The 20,533-nt window shown below is 30.1% G+C and overlaps 1 protein-coding gene across 1 annotated transcript; it reads left to right on the top strand.

The window, feature by feature from the left end:
* Positions 1-5,966: 5,966 nt before the first annotated feature.
* Positions 5,967-19,569, top strand: PmUG01_02016200 (serine/threonine protein kinase, putative; the record flags this gene model as incomplete). Its single annotated transcript, XM_029008635.1, has 2 exons — positions 5,967-16,622; positions 16,675-19,569. 2 exons carry the CDS (start codon positions 5,967-5,969, stop codon positions 19,567-19,569), a joined length of 13,551 nt encoding a protein of 4,516 aa, XP_028860175.1.
* Positions 19,570-20,533: the final 964 nt, after the last annotated feature.

Here is a 20,533-nt window from a genome sequence, read left to right as displayed (position 1 = left end):
TTTTTAGCTGTGCCAACTCGGACGTGCTATAACCGAAGAAAGAGAATTAAATTAAATACACCCCAAATACTATTACATGCACATGTTAAAAAAAAAAAAAAAAAAATGACTTAATTAAAACGTTAAAAAAAATAAAAATAAAAATGGAAAAAAAAAAAAACAACTCCTTTTTGTCAATGATATATACGTAGAACGTGCCATATATGTATATATAATATTATCTATGTGGGCACGTATATATGTATATATATATATATATATATATATATATATATATATATATATGCCATTTACGTATATGTTTATAATATGTAGTATATAAAACTCTTTCCGCGAAGTTATTTACCCCCTCGATTTTTTTTTTTTTTTTTTTTTTTTTGGGGAAAAACAATTTGTTGTTGTGGTATAAGATGGAACGTTCTATGTTTAATAAACAATTTTCCGGAAAAAAAAAAAAAAAATTTGGACGCATGCAACGTAATTGGAAAAAATAATAATTGTTCCACTATGATGTTATTTGATGTTATTTATATGTGAAGATTGATCGAACGTGTTGTTCTTTTCTCATTAATAAGTAATAGAGTAATAGTATTTACTTTAATATTATAAATAGTATTTACATTAATATTATAGAAATTAAAAAAAAAAAAAAAAAAAAAAAAAAGAGAAAAATGAATGGGGAAAAAAAAAATTTACCTCATTTTGCGTAATTTAGCAATTTTTATTTAATTCCCATAAATTTTTAATAATTTTGAAATGTTGACCAATTCGTTAATTTTCGCTAATTATTACGAAGGTTTTACCAATTCTATGATTAATTTTATGAATAATTTTATGCAAATTTGCTTAACATTAACAATGGCAAAACATTGTTTACGCCTGGAGGACATGTCAAACGAATATATTTTTTTTAAATAAAATGGAAATTCATTAGTTACATATTTTTTAAAATATAGTAAAAAAAAAAAAAAAGGGTTAATATTTAATAAGCATAAGAACGGGAAAAAAAAAATAAGAAGTGGAAGAAATAGAAATGGAAGAGAAATGGAAGAGAAATGGAAGAGAAATGGAAGAGAAATGGAAGAGAAATGGAAGAGAAAATGGTAAGTAGATTTATTTGGAGATAATAACATAAACAGTGTATTGTTTTTGTTTGTTTTATATTTAAATAAATTTCTGTTCCTTTTTCCTTCCTTTCTTCGTCATTTCTTCTACCTTTTTCCTCTTACTTTTTTTTTTTCTTTGATTGCGTATGATCGTAACACAAGTTGTAGACAACATAATAATTAACACTGTGCTGTTCTAGGGGTGTAAATATTTATAATTAAAATGTATAGAAAAAGGAAAATTTAAATGCGTCAACATATATATATATATGTACATATACATATGTATTTTTTTTTTTTTTTTTTTAATAAATTACTGAGAAAGACGAAAAAAGGTTTACGTAAAAATGAGTTAATATGTCATCTTAAACTATCATACATAAGAATATGCATTTTTTCTTTTTTATATTACTATGTCAAAGTATGGACGTACGGTCACGCTGCCTTTTTTTTTTTTTTTTTTTTTTCTAATAGAACGCTGATAAATATATACACATAACAACTATTCATTTACATTATTTTGGTTATTCATTCCCCTATTTTGTTATATATTCTATTTCTTTTTTTCTCTTGTCCGAGCTCGTTTTTATAAAAACAATTGTAAACACCACAGGGAATATTCTTTTCAATTTTATATATATGTGTAATTTTGTTTAGTAGGCTTTTATATATACAAGATGAATATATAAATGAAGGGTGTATACCAAATTTTTTTTCTTCCTACCAATGTAAAAGAAAATACAAAAAACATTGGCACATGGTGATATATATATGTAGTCCCCTTTTAAAGGATGAAATCAAATATTCTTATTTTATAAAATATATATATTTTTACTTCAACGTTTGAGTAGTATTAAAAAAGGTTTGCCTTCTTTTAAGCTCCCTTGCTGTGTAATATATGCTCGTCCATAATAATGTATATATATACATATACATATATATATACATAAATACCTCATATATATCGCGTTGGGCTTCGCATAAAATAAAGATTTAAAAACGTAAAATCGTTTATATAAAAGCGTTCATATAAAACCCAACAACAGAATATCCCTCCTTTATTTATTTATTATTTTTTTTTTTTTTAGAAGTAATTTCGCTTATATACCTACATAAAATTGTAAGGGATTCAAAATGTACTTTTTAATATCAAATCAGCTATGCGTCTAATTTTTTTTTTTTTACACGTTGTACGTGACAATGTGTGCGAAGTGAGATTTTTCGAAAAAGGCAAAATATAAGAAATATTCGATATATACATAGCACTTACCAAATTTTAAACATACATATATATATATATATATCCATGGATATAAGTACGTATATATATATATATATATATATGTAGTTTTGTTCACATACTTCTTTTATTTTTATTTATTTATTTTTTTTTTCATTTTTGAATGGTCTTTTTTTCATTACAAGGTCCTCATAATTTTTTTCTTGTAAGAATGCGCAATGGTATGTAAGTATTTGCAAAAAAAAAAAAAAAAAAATTAGCATGTAACGATCTATGTTGTTAAACAACATGCATGATCTCATAAATGTTATTTTAAAAAAAAAAAAAGGAAAAAATGTTTAATACATGAAAAGAATTTTTTCGTCTTATAGCTCTATTTAATTTTTTTTTTTTGAAGTTATCTTTTTTTTTTTTTTTTTTTATATTCTCATCTTTTTCTTTTTCTCTTTTTGTTTTTTATGCATTTCCTATTATATGCTACACATATGCATGCTTACTATGAGAAATTATAAGAAAAATTTTTAATAACACAATTAGATGTATTTTTTCGTTTATCTTTCCTTTTTTTCGTTTATCTTTCCTTTTTTTCGTTTATCTTTCCTTTTTTTCGTTTATCATTCCTTTTTTTCGTTTATCTTTCCGTTTTTTCGTTTATCTTTCCATTTTTCCCATTTTTTTCCCATTTTTTCCATTTTTTCCCCATTTTTTCCGTTTTTCATGTTTTTTTTTTTTTTTTTTTTTTTGTGCGTCTTTTAACAATTCCCCTTAACAGACGTGAAATTTGCCTAATGCTAAATGAACACCTAGATATTTCGTTACCCAACAAAAAATATGATAATATGGATTGTCGTTTTTATAAAAGCATATGGTTTAAACTTTTTTTTTATATAGACTTCTCTTTTATTTACTGCCTCTTTATTTACATCTCTTTTGTTTTCTTCTCATTTCTTTTTTTTTTTTTTTTTTTTCTTACAAACACCGTTATGCCCATTTTTATGTAAACTATAAAATAATATTACTTTCAAAAAACATCTTTATATTTTATACAGTTGCAACTTATACATCATATATATGAAACACTTGCATTCACCTTTCTGAATAATTGAAAAAAACTAAGTCACGTTTTGGGATATTATACATGAACATGCACTTGAACATGTACATGTTCAGGATGTATGAATAATGTAACATAGGTCCCCTCCCATTCACCAACCTTTTTTATTCCTTCTTTTATTTGTCTATGTTGTGCAACTGACTTAGTGTACATCCTTAAAATGAAGTTAGTACAACTTGAAAAAAAAATAAAAAGGAACACAAGCTTACAAAAGTGTGCATTCATGAATACATTGTACACACATACATACACACATACATAATACATACATAATACATACACACATAATACATACATACATAATACATACACACATAATACATACATACATAATACATACACACATACATAATACATACATATACATATAAATATATATGCATATATACATACACAAAGAGCTTTATTTTTTTTTTTTTTTTTCCAGCTGTTTTGAAAAATGCAAAGGTTCTAAAACAAAATTTTTTTTTACGTCAGCCTGTGTGATTTTTTTTCTACTCGTACATCTTTTTTTTTTTTTTTTTTTTTTTTTTTTTTTTGAATTAGTACAATCTTCATATTTAAAAAAAACAAAAAAAAAAAGAAAAAAGAAAAAAAAAATAAAGACTTCCAGACATTTTTGTCTTAACAATTTTGTGCAATCCTTGTTTTCGTAACGATTTTTCATAAAATTAATATACGTCTCTATTTTCAGTCCGTACATTCATACCTGTTCCGAGCTTAAGTTATGTACACATGTAAACGTATGTATGTGTATATGTTTATACGTATATGTATGTAAGCACAATTTTGCCTTTTCCCCCTCTACAGTTGTCTGTCCGTATTTGCTCCTTCATTTATTACTACTATTACTTTATTTTCATTTACATATGAAAAGGGAGTTTCTGACAATACTTTTTTCCAAGAGTTATATATGTGATCATGTAAAATAAAACTTTTATGTACAATATGTTTTTGCGTTAAAGGTGGTATGTACATATATATATGCAAATGTATGTACATAAACATATACACATACGTGCACATATATATATATATATACATACATATATATATTTTTTTCTTTGGTTGTCTGTGTTCCATAGAGCAAGACTCCTACTTATTTGTTTTTCCTTTTTTTTCTCAGTACCTTTTTTATGGCATTGAAAAAGGTGTAATAAAAAATTTGCTAAAGAAATGAAGGAAGAAAAATATATATAGTGCCTTTTTTTTTCAAATTCATACATACATATGTGCGTACATACATGTATATATGTATGTATATATTTACATACATTTAATTAACCATATACATAAATATATATTTGCATATATATGTGCTGATGTGGTTGTACATTTTCTGGGTAACTTGAATAATTTCATTGAAACGTAACACAAAATAATTCTTTTTTTTTTTTTTTTTTTTTTTTTTTGTATTTTACTGTATTTTACTGTAATTTAAATATATCCACGAAATGTAATGATTCATTTATATTTTCTGAAATGTAAAATTTTTAATTATTTTTCTGAAGATTAATTTTTTTTTAAATTCTATAATATCTTTATGATATCAATGAATAGTAGAACAATTCAAAAAGATCTTATTTTATTATGTACAAGTCAGAAAATTTTTTATTTTTTTTTATATAATTTGTATACCCGTATAATGAACAATTCGAGTGTGTATTAATTCGTAATAATTAAAAATTTAATTAATTTTGTAATATATGAAATATGCTCTTTTTTATATTCACAACTCGGCAAATTTTTTAAATAACACGTTTTTGAAAAAAGGCACCGTCGATTTGGCGTGCCTCTACGTATGTATGTACAAACCTTCCCTTCCGAGAGTGCGCATTATGCATGCGAATTTATAAAACACGGCAACACTGCAATAGTAACAACTACAGTATTAGTAATAGGAAAAATTATAACCATAATAATAGTAATAGTAATAGTAATGCTAGAAAAGAAGCGTACATACTAAAGAATTGAAAGATATAATAATAGAGCTCAGTTACCAGTGCTACACACTCAATTTTTTTAAGCAGACTTGGTATATTTTTTATTTTCCTAAAATTAGGCTATACAATTAAAGTTGGGAGTAAGAATTATAATTTTTGCTAATTAATGTATTTTATATTAAGTCCATTATTATATTTTTATGCTTAGTTTTTTTTTTTTTGTTTTTTTTTTTTTTTTTTGTTTTTTTGTGCATTTATATTATAACAGAGAATTTTTCATATAGTTTTATTTTATTGAATTTATGTTTGTCCTTTACATTCATTCGCATTCGCATTTGCATGTAAGAGAGAAATCCATAATACTCAGTGGTGTTTGGAAATAAAAGAAAAAAAAAATATATATAAATAAATATATGTTATATACCTATGCTTTCGTGTATGTATGTATAGTTGTATTCGTGTATGTCCTTGTGTGCGCGCGTAGATGTGTACATGTGTAAATGTTTTGCGTATGTCTGTACTTTGCGATAATAGCGCGCAGAAAAATACAAACCCTTTGAAAAATGTTAAGAAGACAGAAAAAAGGCACGAACCGAATTTACAATGATGATTTCAGTAGTATAAATAAAATAATAAAAGATAAATTTATATTTGTATATTTAATAGCAGTAGGAGGGTTTTCATGTGTATACAAGATCCGAAAAAAAGAAAAAGAAAAATTCTATGCGTTAAAAAACATAAAGTTTTCAGCTAATATATTTAATTATGAAAAGAAAATTTTGCTAAATTTAAGAGAAATAGAGTGTCTGCAAAAATTGAAAAATCATCCAAATATTGTAAGTATACATGACTGCTGGTTGGAAGTTAATGAAGTTTTATCCAAATCGAAAAGGAAACAAAAAAAAAAAAAAAAAAAAAAAAAAAAAAACATTTTTATCTTGTCAGGTCATAAAAAAAAAAAAAGCAAGAAAATAAAAATCTCAAAAATAGTAAGCGGGGAAAACCTGAAAAACGTGCATAACGAGAACAATGGCGAACGTACGAGAGATTACTATCCCGTGGTCAAGTTGCCAAAAAAGAAGAGAATTAAAATTCAAAAGGAAGCATTAAATTATGAGGAAAAAATGGAATCAGACAAACATAATTTACATGTGTTAAAAAAAATATATATCAAAAATGGTGTGTGCAAATTTTGTAGAAATGTTAAATATTCACCTGAACGAGTAATAAAAAAAAAAAAAAAAAAAGTCAAAAATGAAAATGTAGCTAGCTGTAATTTTGGCTTACCATATTATTATGGTCTATTATTGATTAAAAAAAGAAAAAATTCTCTCTTCAAAATTTATAAGCATACCAGTACAAGAAATAACTCACTACAATTATGCGCAGATTATTTGCTTCACGAGAGTTATTCAGAAGAAAAAAAATCTAATCATTCTGTTGTGATTCCATTCAATGGCGATAGAAAACTAGATAAAAATGTGTACAATGAGAAATGTAATTTAAACGTATGTTCATATATTTCACCAGTTCTGTCGAGTAATCCCGTACTTAATCATTGTGTACTGAACAAAAAATGGGATATATCAGAATGCATTTACAGTAAGAACAATACAAATACACCCATAGCTCGTATAGATGAAAATAATTCGACTAGCTTGTTATTTCTAAATGATTTTGAATATTCCAGAGGAATTAAAGTTGAAGGCAGATTTTTGCCACACACAGAATGGGATAAAGAAAGGGAAGAAATAAAACATCTCGAAAGTAAAACAAGTAATGGAAACGCAAATAACAGTATCAGTAATACACATGTTAGCAAACAAACGTGGTATTCTTTTCTCATATATATGGTACGAAGAAAAATAAAGAAGTATAATAAGTTAAGCGGATGTGTGCTTATACAAAAGGAGTATGCTCAATTAAATTATTTCTCGTCCATTTACTTAAAAACAAGAATTCCTCCAAAAAAAGTACTAACAAATAGGAGAAATGAAATTATATGCAAGAAGAGTAGTAAGCCCAGGGGTATTATTATTTTCCCTATAAAAAGACATGTACATGTGTATAGAGTTATTCGTAATTCGATAGATAGTAATAACATTTACAATTTTGAAAAAATTAAAAAAGTTAGAAGAATCATAAAGGCTTCTTTTTCCAAATATCGAGGTGCATATTATTTACATGGTAATTTTTCTAAAAATGGTGAAGTTAAAATAGACAATTACTTAGAGGAACATACACTGCCAACAGATAGTGGCACATCTTTATTAAAATTTAACAGTATTGCACAAGGTAATAAACAGATTAGAAAGGGAGGAAAAGGACCGGTCTCATGCATTAATTACGTTGACGTTTTAAGGGGGAAAAAAGAAAGAAGCAAAGGGCATGAAATTTTTTTTTTACCAAAAAATAGTAGAAAAGGATTTCAATTCCTCTCATCAGTTACTTGTTGTACTCCTGTACCATATATAAAAAGAGCATTTTTGAAAAAAAAAATTTCAAAAAATTTCAAAAAATTTATTCATAATTTAATTGCAAAATTTTTTTTATTATTTTTTAATACAAATGAGAAAGAAATATTATTAAACAGATTTTTTTTTTTTTTTTTTAATTTAAGATTATTTATGATACTGCAATGTGTTGTGAATAGACGCACACTATGTATATATCGTTACTATAAGACAAGTATGATAAAGAAAAATAAATTTGTTTTATCAAAAGATTTATTTTTTAAAATTTTTTTGCTTTCCCTTTTAGTAAACATAGAAAGAGTGTTAGGTGAACCCCCCTTTTATCATCTAATTAAACAAAAAAAGGAAAAATTATCTTTAAAAAGTGCAATGTATCACATCAGGTTGATGACGATATATCTACTGAAAATGTGTAAAATGATAAATACTAGAAGTGTAATTATCTTCACGTTGAAAAAAATTGAAGGAGGTATTCGATACATAGTTAAGTATGTAGAAGCTCTCAACGATCATATAAGATGCATATTTTTTAATTTTTTGAAATGGAAGAGATTTACACATGTTACAAAGGGTAATAGAAATGGAATGAAAAAATTATCTCTGCCATATATGGTAAAATGTAGTGATAGGAAGAGAACTCCAATTAACAGTCCTATCGAAGGAAAAAACAGTAAACGACAGGGTCCTACACAAAAAATAAGTAACTGTGATATTCATGCGTTCTCTATTGAGGAGAGTAAAAAGAACCAACAAAATAAACTTATGAAAATATGCCTTATTCCTCATCCTTCTAATGAAGTGCATAATTTGATAAATCATCGAAAGAATTTTTACAAGGATAAGTTAAGACCCAGTGAAAGGAGCAATTTTCATGAATGTGAGAATGGAACAACGAAAAGGGGATTCAGAGAAGAGCTGAACAAATGCAATGGTATTTATAATAAAAGCAGTAATTGTTGTAAAGAGAAAGAAATTACCACTAGTAGAAGCAGTGGATGTAGGAAGGACAGTTATAGTACTCAGTGGAAGAACGACTTTATGTACCACGAGAAATTTATAAAATTCAACTACAGCGATTCTTATTTTGTGCATGAACTAAAAATTATTATAAATGACAACGTAGTGAAAAGGAGAAAATTACCATATTACAAGATCGACATATGTTACAACAACTACTACTTTAACGATCTGTACAATTACAAGAGAGAAAGAAAGATGACAAAGGAGCAATTTATAAATATGATTTTTTTTAATGGTCATAAGGAATATAATAAAAAAAAAAAAAATCGAAAATTTGTTACCCTAATGAAAAATATTTCTGCTAAATTTTTTACTACATCTGAGAATGTTTGTTCTAATGCATGTAAAGAACTCAAACGGAAGGACATATATAGAAGAAAAAAATCGACTTTAAGTAGTTGTAACAAATTTATAAAGAGAGGTGTCCAAGGGAATACCAACATTAGAAAGGGAAATAATTGTTATCAGTATAGTCATCAAAGGAGTAATGATCAAAATGGGGAAGGAAAAACAAATTCGAAAAGGAATGGGAAAAAAATGAAGGGAAAGCACAGAAATAATAAGATAGTGGAAGAGATAATAAAAAGAGGAAAATTATTATGCAGGTCCAAAAATGTAAAGAAAGGACTTCTTTCAAATGGTAGGCGCAAACTTCAAGAGCGCTTCACATGCATAGATGTAAATTCGTCAGAAATGAATTATATGTACTGTAAAGGAAATACAACAGATTATTTTGTTCCTTCATCGAATATATCTAAAGAAGGTAGGTTACTCCATGATGGAATTAAAAAAAAAAAAAAAAAGCGGAAAAAGGAAGTTACCCATTTTGCAATTTTTAGTGATAGGGAAACAAATATACTCTTAATGTTGTTTTCAGATGGAATACAGAATATCTCTCGAAAGAGCTTGAACTATCTAAAAAGGGGTTTGACCTATTTAGGAAAAATTGGTTCGAAAGCGGTTCGTACTGAGGATAGAAGCATATCTGCGAGGAATTCCACCAGATTAGTACTCCATAGCGACAACTACTACTGCAGCAACTACTTCAGGACCAGCTACTACTACCGTGATCACTACCGCTCCTGTTCGTGTTGCTACTATAACTGGCACCCCGCTGTGATTTTTATTTTTTTCTTTGTATCACCAGCACAAGGGGGGGAGCCAGGTTGTACACCGAACAACCTATTTAGGAATGTCGAAAAGATGATAATTTTTTATTTAATAAATTACTTATTGAGAAGAGAAAAGGTAAATAAAAAGACCCATGCAGAGAATGATAAAAAAAGTCCAACAAATGATCGTCTTGTACAACTTTTCTATCCATTAATTACAAATAACAAACAAGATAACACGAGGTACTTATTTAATTGTAGTAATATGTTAAACATTTCTATTTTTTTACCTCAACAGTTCAGAAAAAAAAAAAAAAATGAAGATAAAGCGCATTTGAGCTTTATAATTCGGATGGTATGTAATCAGATAATTTCATCATCCCATTTATTGCAAATTAGCAAAGAAAGAAATATTTACGGGAATGCATTTTTTCTTGATTTATATATTTCGTATAGCACTAAAAGAGAGATATATTTGTGCACTTCTGTTAAGATGTCTAGATGTAACTATTATTACAGTGGAAAATGTGTAAGAGATTCTTCTTTTCTAAGGAAGGACTTATTTTATTATTATATGTTTGTCTATCTTTTGGAGGCAACTAAGGTATACTTTGACAGCAATTATGAGTATGACAATTATTGTAGTCTGCTGAATAATATGAAAAGGGAAATCGTCAGTTATCATATCTATACAAACATTTTTCTTTTATGTGTTAAGAAGTTTTTTAAAAATTTTTACCTTTTCAACAAAAATTTTAAGATATACCCCTCTGAGAAGGGAAAGAAGCACAAAACGGTGGGGAGTAGTGGCAAAGGAGGTAAAGGTGGTAAAGGAGGAGAAGGGGTCAAAAGCGGAGATAGTGGAAGTAGCAACACCAGTGGTAGTAGCAGCACCAATGACAGTGTTATGTTCTACATTTCCTGCATCAAGTTCTATAAGATGTTTATGGTAAGATTATACAGATCCCTACTATGCCGAATTACATATCACAAGAGGGGAATAATGAAGCTTCTAACTCTTGTAGAGAAGAAATATTTAAATAATTTACATCATGCCCTATTGGTTAATCTTAACAGCCTATATAAATGTAACTTGTATTATTTTTTGAGAGATACACAAGATTTAATGGGACTATGTACATTCTTTTGTAAAGGAAATGGCGGAAATAAAATGATACAACATTTTCACAATTTTTTTTTTTCCACTATTCATATTTACAGTTATTCAAATATTTTTAAAATTATTAACGAAAGGGTGTTTTACCCCTTTGCAAATCTTCCTACGGCGTCTTCCTTGGGGGAAAGAGAAAGAGAAAGAGAAAGAAGAGGGAGAAATAAGTGCAGATGTGGGAGAAGTAGGAGAAGAAGTGGGAGAAGAAGTAAGTACAGAAGTAGCATAAGATGTGAGAGCAGAAGTAAGAGCGGAAGTAGGAGCAGAAGTAGGAGCAGAAGTAAGAGCAGAAGTAGGAGCAGAAGTAGGAGCAGAAGTAGGAGCAGAAGTAGGAGCAGAAGTAGGAGCAGAAGTAGGAGCAGAAGTAGGAGCAGAAGTAGGAGCAGAAGTAGGAGCAGAAGTAGGAGCAGACGCTTGCGCGGTGAGTTCCCATATTCGGTAAGCACCCATGCGACGAATTATGACTCTCATGAGAGGAGCAGAGGCGTATCATATAAGAACAATTTTTTCATAAAGAATTTAAGTAACTTCTTCCTGTACACCTATCTGATGAGTAGCGTATCAGCAGGGGGAAAGTATTTAAGAGCCAATAGAACAATAAAAGAGGAAGAAGATGTATATAATTTATTTATCCAAATGTTTGATAATTCTTTTATATACTTTTTGTACTATATAACGAAAATAAAAAAATGCAAAAGGGTGTATAACATATGTACAGATTTGTTGTTATCACAAATAAATGATGAAATAGGTAGAGAAATGGGTAAAACCTCTCTTTTTTCAGTTACATCTATGAGTAATCCTATGTGTTGTGCTATTAACATATCAGCTTTTAAGAAGAAATTTCTTCAAAGTAAATTTATGTGTTGTAAAGGGGAGAACAGGAAAGGGGATTTAAGTGCGAAGCGTAGTGAGCACACCTCAATGGGAAAGACCAATGGAAAGGCTACTGATCAGACTACGGATCATATTATTAGTCAGATTGTTGAATTACAGAACAACCCTATTATAAGCAACGCCGATCAAGATGAAGGGGATTGTGGTGGTACCCATTATGCAACTGTTAGAAATTTAAGTAATAACCTGCGTATTTATCTCTACAACAAGAATGTTGAGTGCTTAGCCAAATTTAACCAATTAGCAAATTCGTTCTTTGACTACTATCCGTTGATTTTTGAAAGACATGTCGGGTTATTTAAAAAGAGAAGAGATTTAAAGAAAAATGTGCTATGTATATGTGGAAGCGGCAGAAGTAGAAGCGGAAGTAGAAGCGCGGGTAGAAGCGGGAGCTGTGGAAGAAGTATTTCCTTTTCCTTTTTAGCAAAGAAGAAGAAAGGGGAGATGGTGAAAAGAAGCGTGTTATTTAAAACCAACGCGGGTAATAACAAAAGAGCTTTTTTGAAGAAAAATATAAGGAGGTTAGAAGGTGTTTACTTTATTCGTAATGTAAGGAAGATGTTATCTGAGTATTTTCCTGTTCTTCACATTTCAAGGGTTATCATCTACAAAAAGAAGAAAAAGTATACTATATTACTAATAATTTTAGGGGGCATGTTTCCTCCTCGTTGTTTTCATATCTCTTACATGAATTATGCTTCTTCTTTGTGGAATAATATGTACAGAGATTTTTTTTCCCTCCTATCTAGAAACGAAGCACACATAAGAAACACTGCTGCACAAGTAACAAACAACAATTACAATGTTAGCACTTCTGGAAGGAGCAGTTTTCACACTCAAGCGCATATACCTAATCAGGGCGATAATAATATTAGAAATGTTTATTGTGATAGGATAAAGGACCAAAAGAGTAGTTCTTCTTTTGTAAAATTTACCCTCAAGCAAGTGGAGGCATCTACTAGTGCATGCAGTTACAACAGAGCGAAGAGAAAGAGACGCACTCGCAAAAAAAGAGATATCTCGAAAGAAAGAAGTACGCAAAAAAGAAGAAGTAAAAACGAGGGAAACAAATACATGAGAGGAAAAAACGAGGGAAGCCAAATCGAGGGGATCAAAAACGAAGGAAACAAATACAAGAGAAGCAAATATAAGAGAAGAAAAAGCAAGGGAAGCGAAAACGAGAGAAACGAATACAAGAGGAGCATTGTTTACAGTGTCCAGGAAGCAAAAAATGAAACATTAAATGGTAAGACAGCTTTTGCAAAAAAGTGCAGAAATGAAAAAAAGAAAAAAAAAAAATTTGAAAATTTCTTTGACAACATTCAGTATTCAAGCGAAAAGGAGGATTTCAAAATTGTTTTCGAAAATAGCAGTAATGGTATGGAAGAGGGAGTACAGAAGGGGAGGATGAAGGGGAACGCAATCAGTAAGATGGTGTTTTATGGAATGAGGATGACCATGAAAACGACTGAAGCAAAAAAAGTAAGCACACGAAGGGGAAAAAACATAGCAATAAGAAATATTATACCTTTGACAAAAACAGGAATACGCAAAACAGATATACAGAAAAGTAGAAGTTTTAAAAGGGTGTACATTATTAAGAGTGGCAAGAAAAATGGGGCTATTGTTATATATCGTTACGTAAGAACGAAAAACAGTAATCCAAATGAGCGTAGATATATATATTTACTTTCATTCAATGTGAAGAAAGATTGCATCTATTATGGTAATTGTACAGAAATGCAATTTGTTCCCTATTCATGGAATGGTGTAAGGGTTCACCATACCCGTCTTTTCGACAATGTACTACTTGTTAAGGCATCTACTAAGGGCGATAACACTATGAAATATAAATCAATATTTAATTATTTTGACTGTTTGTATAACTGCCATACAAGCAGTCAACAAAAAGTAGTAGATCTTTTTAACAACGAGCAGAAGAAAATAGATAACGAAGAAGTATATGGAAAATGGATTGATGGACGTAAAACACAGGACAAGTACCCCTACAACGAATACATAGAAACAGTTCTCTCTTCAGATGAATTGAAATATGGTAAACTGTTAAAATATATGAAAGATGAGCTACGTTTCGGAAAAAAACCCAACAGTAAATATGTGTTCACACCGAACAATACGCAGCTAGTCAGCAGTGTCGAGAACTGCAGTGTAGGAAGTAGCAGTGTGAGTAGCGAGTTGGACAGCTATGTAACCAGTAAGCAGTGCAATAATGTAGTAACGCATTATAGCAATTCATGTTGTATAACCTGTTTAGGAGTTAAAAATGAAGTGAATATGTTTGGCAATTTTGATGATATATTATGTAATGATGGAAATTTAAAAAAGAACTTAACAGTAGAAGCACCTTTGGCAGATGGTAACTACCATGGTGTTGGAAGTGCTAATGAGTTAAGCAGCAGACATTTTAGTTTTAGCCGCATTGTTAGCAGCAACAGAGGAGGTAAAAACGTCAATGATATGCACTTATGTGGAGTACAACCAAACGATAAGCACTTATGTGGAGTACAACCAAACGATAAGCACTTATGTGGAGTACAACCAAATGATAAGCACTTATGTGAACAGAGAATTGCTACGGAAGACGGCCATTATGTGAGACATTACAACGCATCTTTTTTTGTGGATGACCATGTTAATAAAAAGCAAAAATGGGCTAAAAGAAATATTACTCTTAAGGAAGCATCAGGCGGGTGTAGTGAGGAACGTGAAACAAAGCAGCGCCTTTTATCTGTAAAGACACACCAACATTATGGTAGAACAAATAGAACAAAACTCAAGGGAAAAAAATTAATAAGAAAAATATGTCAAATGAAAATGAGTTATAAAGCTAAATCTAAGGGGGGAAATCAAAGGACGAAAATTAGCACATCCTTATTTTTCAGTTTAAAGGAGAAAAGAAAAAGTCGTAATAGAACTTGTTACTGTAAGAAGTATTGGAACAGCGGCTTCTCAAAATGGTGCAGCATTTGTAGTAGTGGTAGAAGTAGTAGTAGTGGCAGTAGCAGAAGCAGAAGAAGTAGAAGTAGTCCTTGTTGTACCACCCCGTGCGAACACGTCCAAAATACGAAAAGAAGAAAAGCTCTAAAGGAGGATGAAAATTTCGTGCATCCTTCATTGCTTCACACCAATACAGAAATGGTTAGTAGACGTACTACTCATATTTATGGACATATGTTATACAACACAGAGGAGATAAACGGACTAGACGATATTCTACATAGGAGAACATTACTCTTAGATGAAGGAGAAATGAAGGAAGAAAAACAAGTACCAAGCTCACTACAAAGTAATATATACATTTCTAAAATGAAGCTTCTAAATAAAATAGGATGTATATATAACTCTTTCTGTTATACCCCTTCTAAAGGGTACAATATGGATATCATTACTTGTAGTTTAGTCAGAAGCGAAGGGATACATGGATTTAAACTCACAGATGATACGAAATGTAAGAAACGTTTTTTTCATAAGAATGATTTCCCCAATAAACTTGATTATAGACATAAATATGACGTGACAAGGGGGATCAGAACAAGGGCAGATAGCTTTAACTTTGCTTCTATCATTGGTGTTAATCATACATGTTACAACTGCATCTATGAAAATGAACAGTTCAGAGGAATACGAAATGAGGAAGGCTTCAATGGCAGAGTTATGCACCTGAATATACCTAATACGTGCCAGTTCAGGGATATATGCGGAAGCAATAGAGGTATCATCCGAAGGGATGTGCGTTGGAGGTCCACCATTTATCCTCTGTGTGAGAAAACGAAGCCAACGCTAGGGACCCTGATATGTAAGGCAAAGTTAAACAGAAAGCCTTACAACTTAAAAAAAGAAATTAGAAAAAAAGGAGAGTGGAAAAAGGGGCTACTATGTAACCCTTTAAATGTAAGAAAGAAGGAAAATAGGAAAATAACTACTAGTATTTATAGGACGAATTTCAAACTTTATTTTTTACACCGATATAGTCTGTTAATGAAAAGGAAAAAGACAGTAAATATATACATGCTTCAAAATTTTGCAAGGAGTAGTAGTTCACCCATTGAACAGATATGTGCCAATGAAGCGCAAATTTATGATCAACATAAACTCTGCTACATTAGGGAATGTGAGGAAAAAAAAGTAATAAATAAAAAAATAATAATAATAAATAAAAATAAGCGAAAAAATACGGTATATATCTATCTTAGAAAGAAATATTTATTTTTTAGAAATACCTTCTTACATACATCGGAGTGTATCCATTGTTTCTTAAAAAGTTGTTATTTCTACAAGAACGTAATTATAAATTACATTCATCCATTGGGTTATCCGCCTTCCATCCTGTACAATAGTTTTAATCCGTTAAACGATCGACTATTTTATTCAATGCTAAATTGGGAGCCTCTTGTATTGGGAAGAGGTGGAAACGGGTTCACTGGCGTCGATGGAAAAACATGTAGCAGAGAAGGAGGAGCCAAGAATGACGACCAGTCGTCTTCCAATGTAGCTTCTAATGTAGCTTCTAATGTAGCTGCCAATGTAGCTTCTAATGTAGCTTCTAATGTAGCTTCTAATGTAGCTTCTAATGTAGCTTGTAGCTAATGTAGCTTCTAATGTAGCTTCTAATGTAGCTTCTAATGTAGCTTCTAATGTAGCTTCTAATGTAGCTTCTAATGTAGCTGCCAATGTAGCTGCCAATGTAGCTGCCAATGTAGCTTCTAATGTAGCTTCTAATGTAGCTTCTAATGTAGCTTCCAACGTAGCTGCCAATGTAGCTGCCAATGTAGCTGTCATTTCAACTTCCAATCGAAATATCAACTGGAGTAACAAATCAAGTGCTGTTGTGCGTGTCGAACAACTAGACGACAAGAGTCGCTTTCACAAAGGCAGCCAAGAAACCGAGGGGAGTAATGCTACAAATTACTTGTACAGGAAAATAAGAAACATTTTGCATAAAAGTAAAGGGAGGCTGCTTTGGGGAAAGCACCGAAACGGTAAGAACGAAAATAAAAATGAAAATAAAAATGAAAGTAAAAATGAGAATAAAAATAAAATAAAAAGTGGAAACGATAGTGAAAATAATGGCATATACAAAGGTAGGTGCAATAATTACTGTATGAAGTCCCTCCCTGTAGAAACAAATAATACACGTGGTAAAAAAGGAGGTCTTAAAAATGGAAAAAAAAAGTATGTGTTCAATTTATATATTAGGATGGAATACTGCAAGAAAACCTTAGAGAGTTATATAAGTGGAAGGACATATATGAATTTTAAAAGAAATAAAGAAATCATTCATATGATCGTCATAGGTCTACATTACATCCACAAAAATGATATTATGCATCGAGATTTAAAACCATCCAACATATTTATATGTAACAACAACATAGTTAAAATTGGGGATTTCGGATTGGCTTCATACGATGGAAGCGACAGAATGAGGAGCACGATAGGCAGTAGAATAAGTAGCAAATTCACAACCCATATCAACGGAAGATGGGGAAGCAGAGGATGCGTTAGCGTTTGCAAAGATCATGGAAGGGGGATTTCCCCCAAGGAACAATGTGGAACACATGCTGGTGATAAAAATGTAATTAATAAAACGAATTATAAGGGGGATCCCTTCAGATTAAGAAATGGAATGATTAAAAAACCACCTAGTAGGAGCACATTTTATAAGCGTACAATAATAATAGATGAATCAAATGGAAAAGATGATATTACATCTACACAGTTAGAACAGAAAGAGACTATGGTAATGCATGACAACGATAAAAAAAATGCTTTTGGAGAGTTCAATTTTACCAGGGATAAAAAATATACTCATCCATATTGCGAATATATATATAATTATAACTTACACAATAGAAAATGTGATAATGATATTTGCTTGGCTCCTAATTCAGAATCATATAACAACAAAACAGAAGAGGGTAAGGATCTAATGAAATCTTTAATTGCTTTATATCAATCGAATGAGCTGAGCATTTCATCATACAGTAACCATCATTTGAAGGAGTCCAAAAGAGGAGAAGGTTATAATTATGTAGAAACAGGCCCTCTACTGTGTAACAAAATGGATAATGCAATAAGATATTATTATTGCTGCTGTAAATGCTACCATGGTCATTATCATTGTTACTGTTACTGTTATTACTACTACTATTACTACTACTATTACTACTACTATTACTACTACTATTACTACTACTATTACTACTACTATTACTACTACTATTACTACTACTATTACTATTACTACTACTATTACTATTACCATTACTATTACTTTTACCATTACTATTACTACTACCATTACTATTACTATTACCAATATTACTCCCTTTTTTATCTTCTTAGCAAGAGCAAAGCAAATTCCACCAACGATTACGGCACTCTACGTAGTACTGATATTAAACCACTACTTGCACACAAGGAAGATAACTCCACTCACCCTTTTGTTTCAATTCAATATGTTAACGAAAATAAAAGGAGAATTTCTTATTATAAACATGTATATTATAACAAGAAGAAGAGTACTAACAAAAAGGGGATAATGAAAACCTTTTTTCAAACGGATAAAATAAATGGGAATAACTGGATGCTGAGCAATTATCATTATGCAAAAGATGCCAATGGATTGTTAGGAGGGAACAAAAGGAACAACGATAATGAAATAAACTGGAAAGGAAGCATAGAACGTGTCAGTAACAACAGCAATAGTATCAGCTGTAGAGATATCTGCGAGCGCGGAGGTGGATGTGGTGGTTGTTGTACTGACAAGAGGGGGAGGACCTCGAACTCTTTCACGGTGATAACACGATTACCATCGAACTATCCTAAAAAATACAACAAAAAGGATAGGAATTATAAAAAGGAAAAAGCATATTTGAAAAAACAGCAACTTTCCTCGATTTTTGGAAATACGAGCACTAATCAACAGTTCATAAGTAAGTATAACGGTGAAAACAAAAATAAAAATTGTAAAAATGATAAAAGTGGATCAAAAGAAAGACCAAAAAAAAGTAAACCTAAAAATGGAGTTGCAAAAATGGCACAATGCGAAAAATTCGCCAAGTTGGAAAATTATTGTCCTTGTCATAAAATGGCTGACAGGTCAGCAAAAAATAATTTAAAAAATACTGAGGGCGAATCGTCTTATCATACATTAGGGATAGGAACAAAAATGTACTCAGCACCTGAACAGTTAGGAGGACATAAGTACACAAAAGCTGTTGATATGTTTTCTCTTGGATTGATTATAGTCGATTTATTTACCAAAACTGAAACAAACATGGAAAGAACGAAAATTTTATGTAATGCCAGACAAAGAATTTTACCTGACATGTTAATAAAAAAGCATCCGGATGTAGCCAAATTATGCAGAAATTTGTTATCTCTTGATTATAAATCCAGATTTACGTCTGACGAATTGTACAATAGGATAATATCAGCAGGAAATGTATTTTCCTCCCTCAGGTCGTGATGGATGGTAAATTACAGGAGGGAAGAGAAAAGTAGAGACAGGAAAAAAAAAAAAAAAATAATATAATACGATTCACATGTTGACATAGCTTTCTACCCAAACGATAAACAGTCAATTACATTTTTACGTCCTCATTTGAACGCAATAGCAAAAATTGTCTACGTCTGAATGTATAGGCCCTCGAGTTGGCTGCAAATGATTAAGTACGTATTTTATTTGTCGAGTAATTTTGAATATGTGTAACGTTGTGCTGAATACCCTTCGTAGTGAGCATAAACAGCTATACATACACTTAAGCATTGGGCATAAAGATATATCTACATGTTTATGTATATACATAGGTACATTTAAGTACCATCTAATTTTTAATTTTATCCCTCCCCCCTTTTTCTTTTTTTTTTTTTTTTTTTTTGATCTGTTTGTTTACCTTTGTATTGTAGATACGTAAAATGCATATGTGTATATATGTACATATGTTATGAATATATGTATGTATACATATGCATTTGTGTATGTGCCCTTTTGAAGTGCCATCTTTTAAAACTTTTAAAATTCCTGCCTTTCCAACGGCCTACACAATGTTTTAAGTACCATTTGTTTTCACTATTTTTTATTATTTTTAATTTTAATTTTTTTTAAAATATTATTTCGCATACAGTTAAAGTTTAATTTTTCCTTCCTTGAAAACGATGTTTCATGTTTAGTAAAAAAAAAAAAAAAAAAAAAAAAAAAAAAAATGAATGACGTATAATGCAGAGTCAAGAATGCATTTAAGGATTATATAAATTTATATTTTTTTGAAGAACATTTTTTTTTTTTCTCCTCCTCCTTTTTTTGAATTTTATTTATCCAAAAAGAAAAAAAAAAAAGGATTATACTTACAAAGGGCTTTAAACCTAGTGTTGCATATACAAAAAAAAAAAAGAATATTAATTGATGATATTATTGTTAAAAAATAATTCTT

The sequence above is a fragment of the Plasmodium malariae genome, assembly GCF_900090045.1.
Source record: "Plasmodium malariae genome assembly, chromosome: 2".
Taxonomy (NCBI): domain Eukaryota; phylum Apicomplexa; class Aconoidasida; order Haemosporida; family Plasmodiidae; genus Plasmodium; species Plasmodium malariae.
This window is presented reverse-complemented; position numbering and strand designations above follow the sequence as displayed.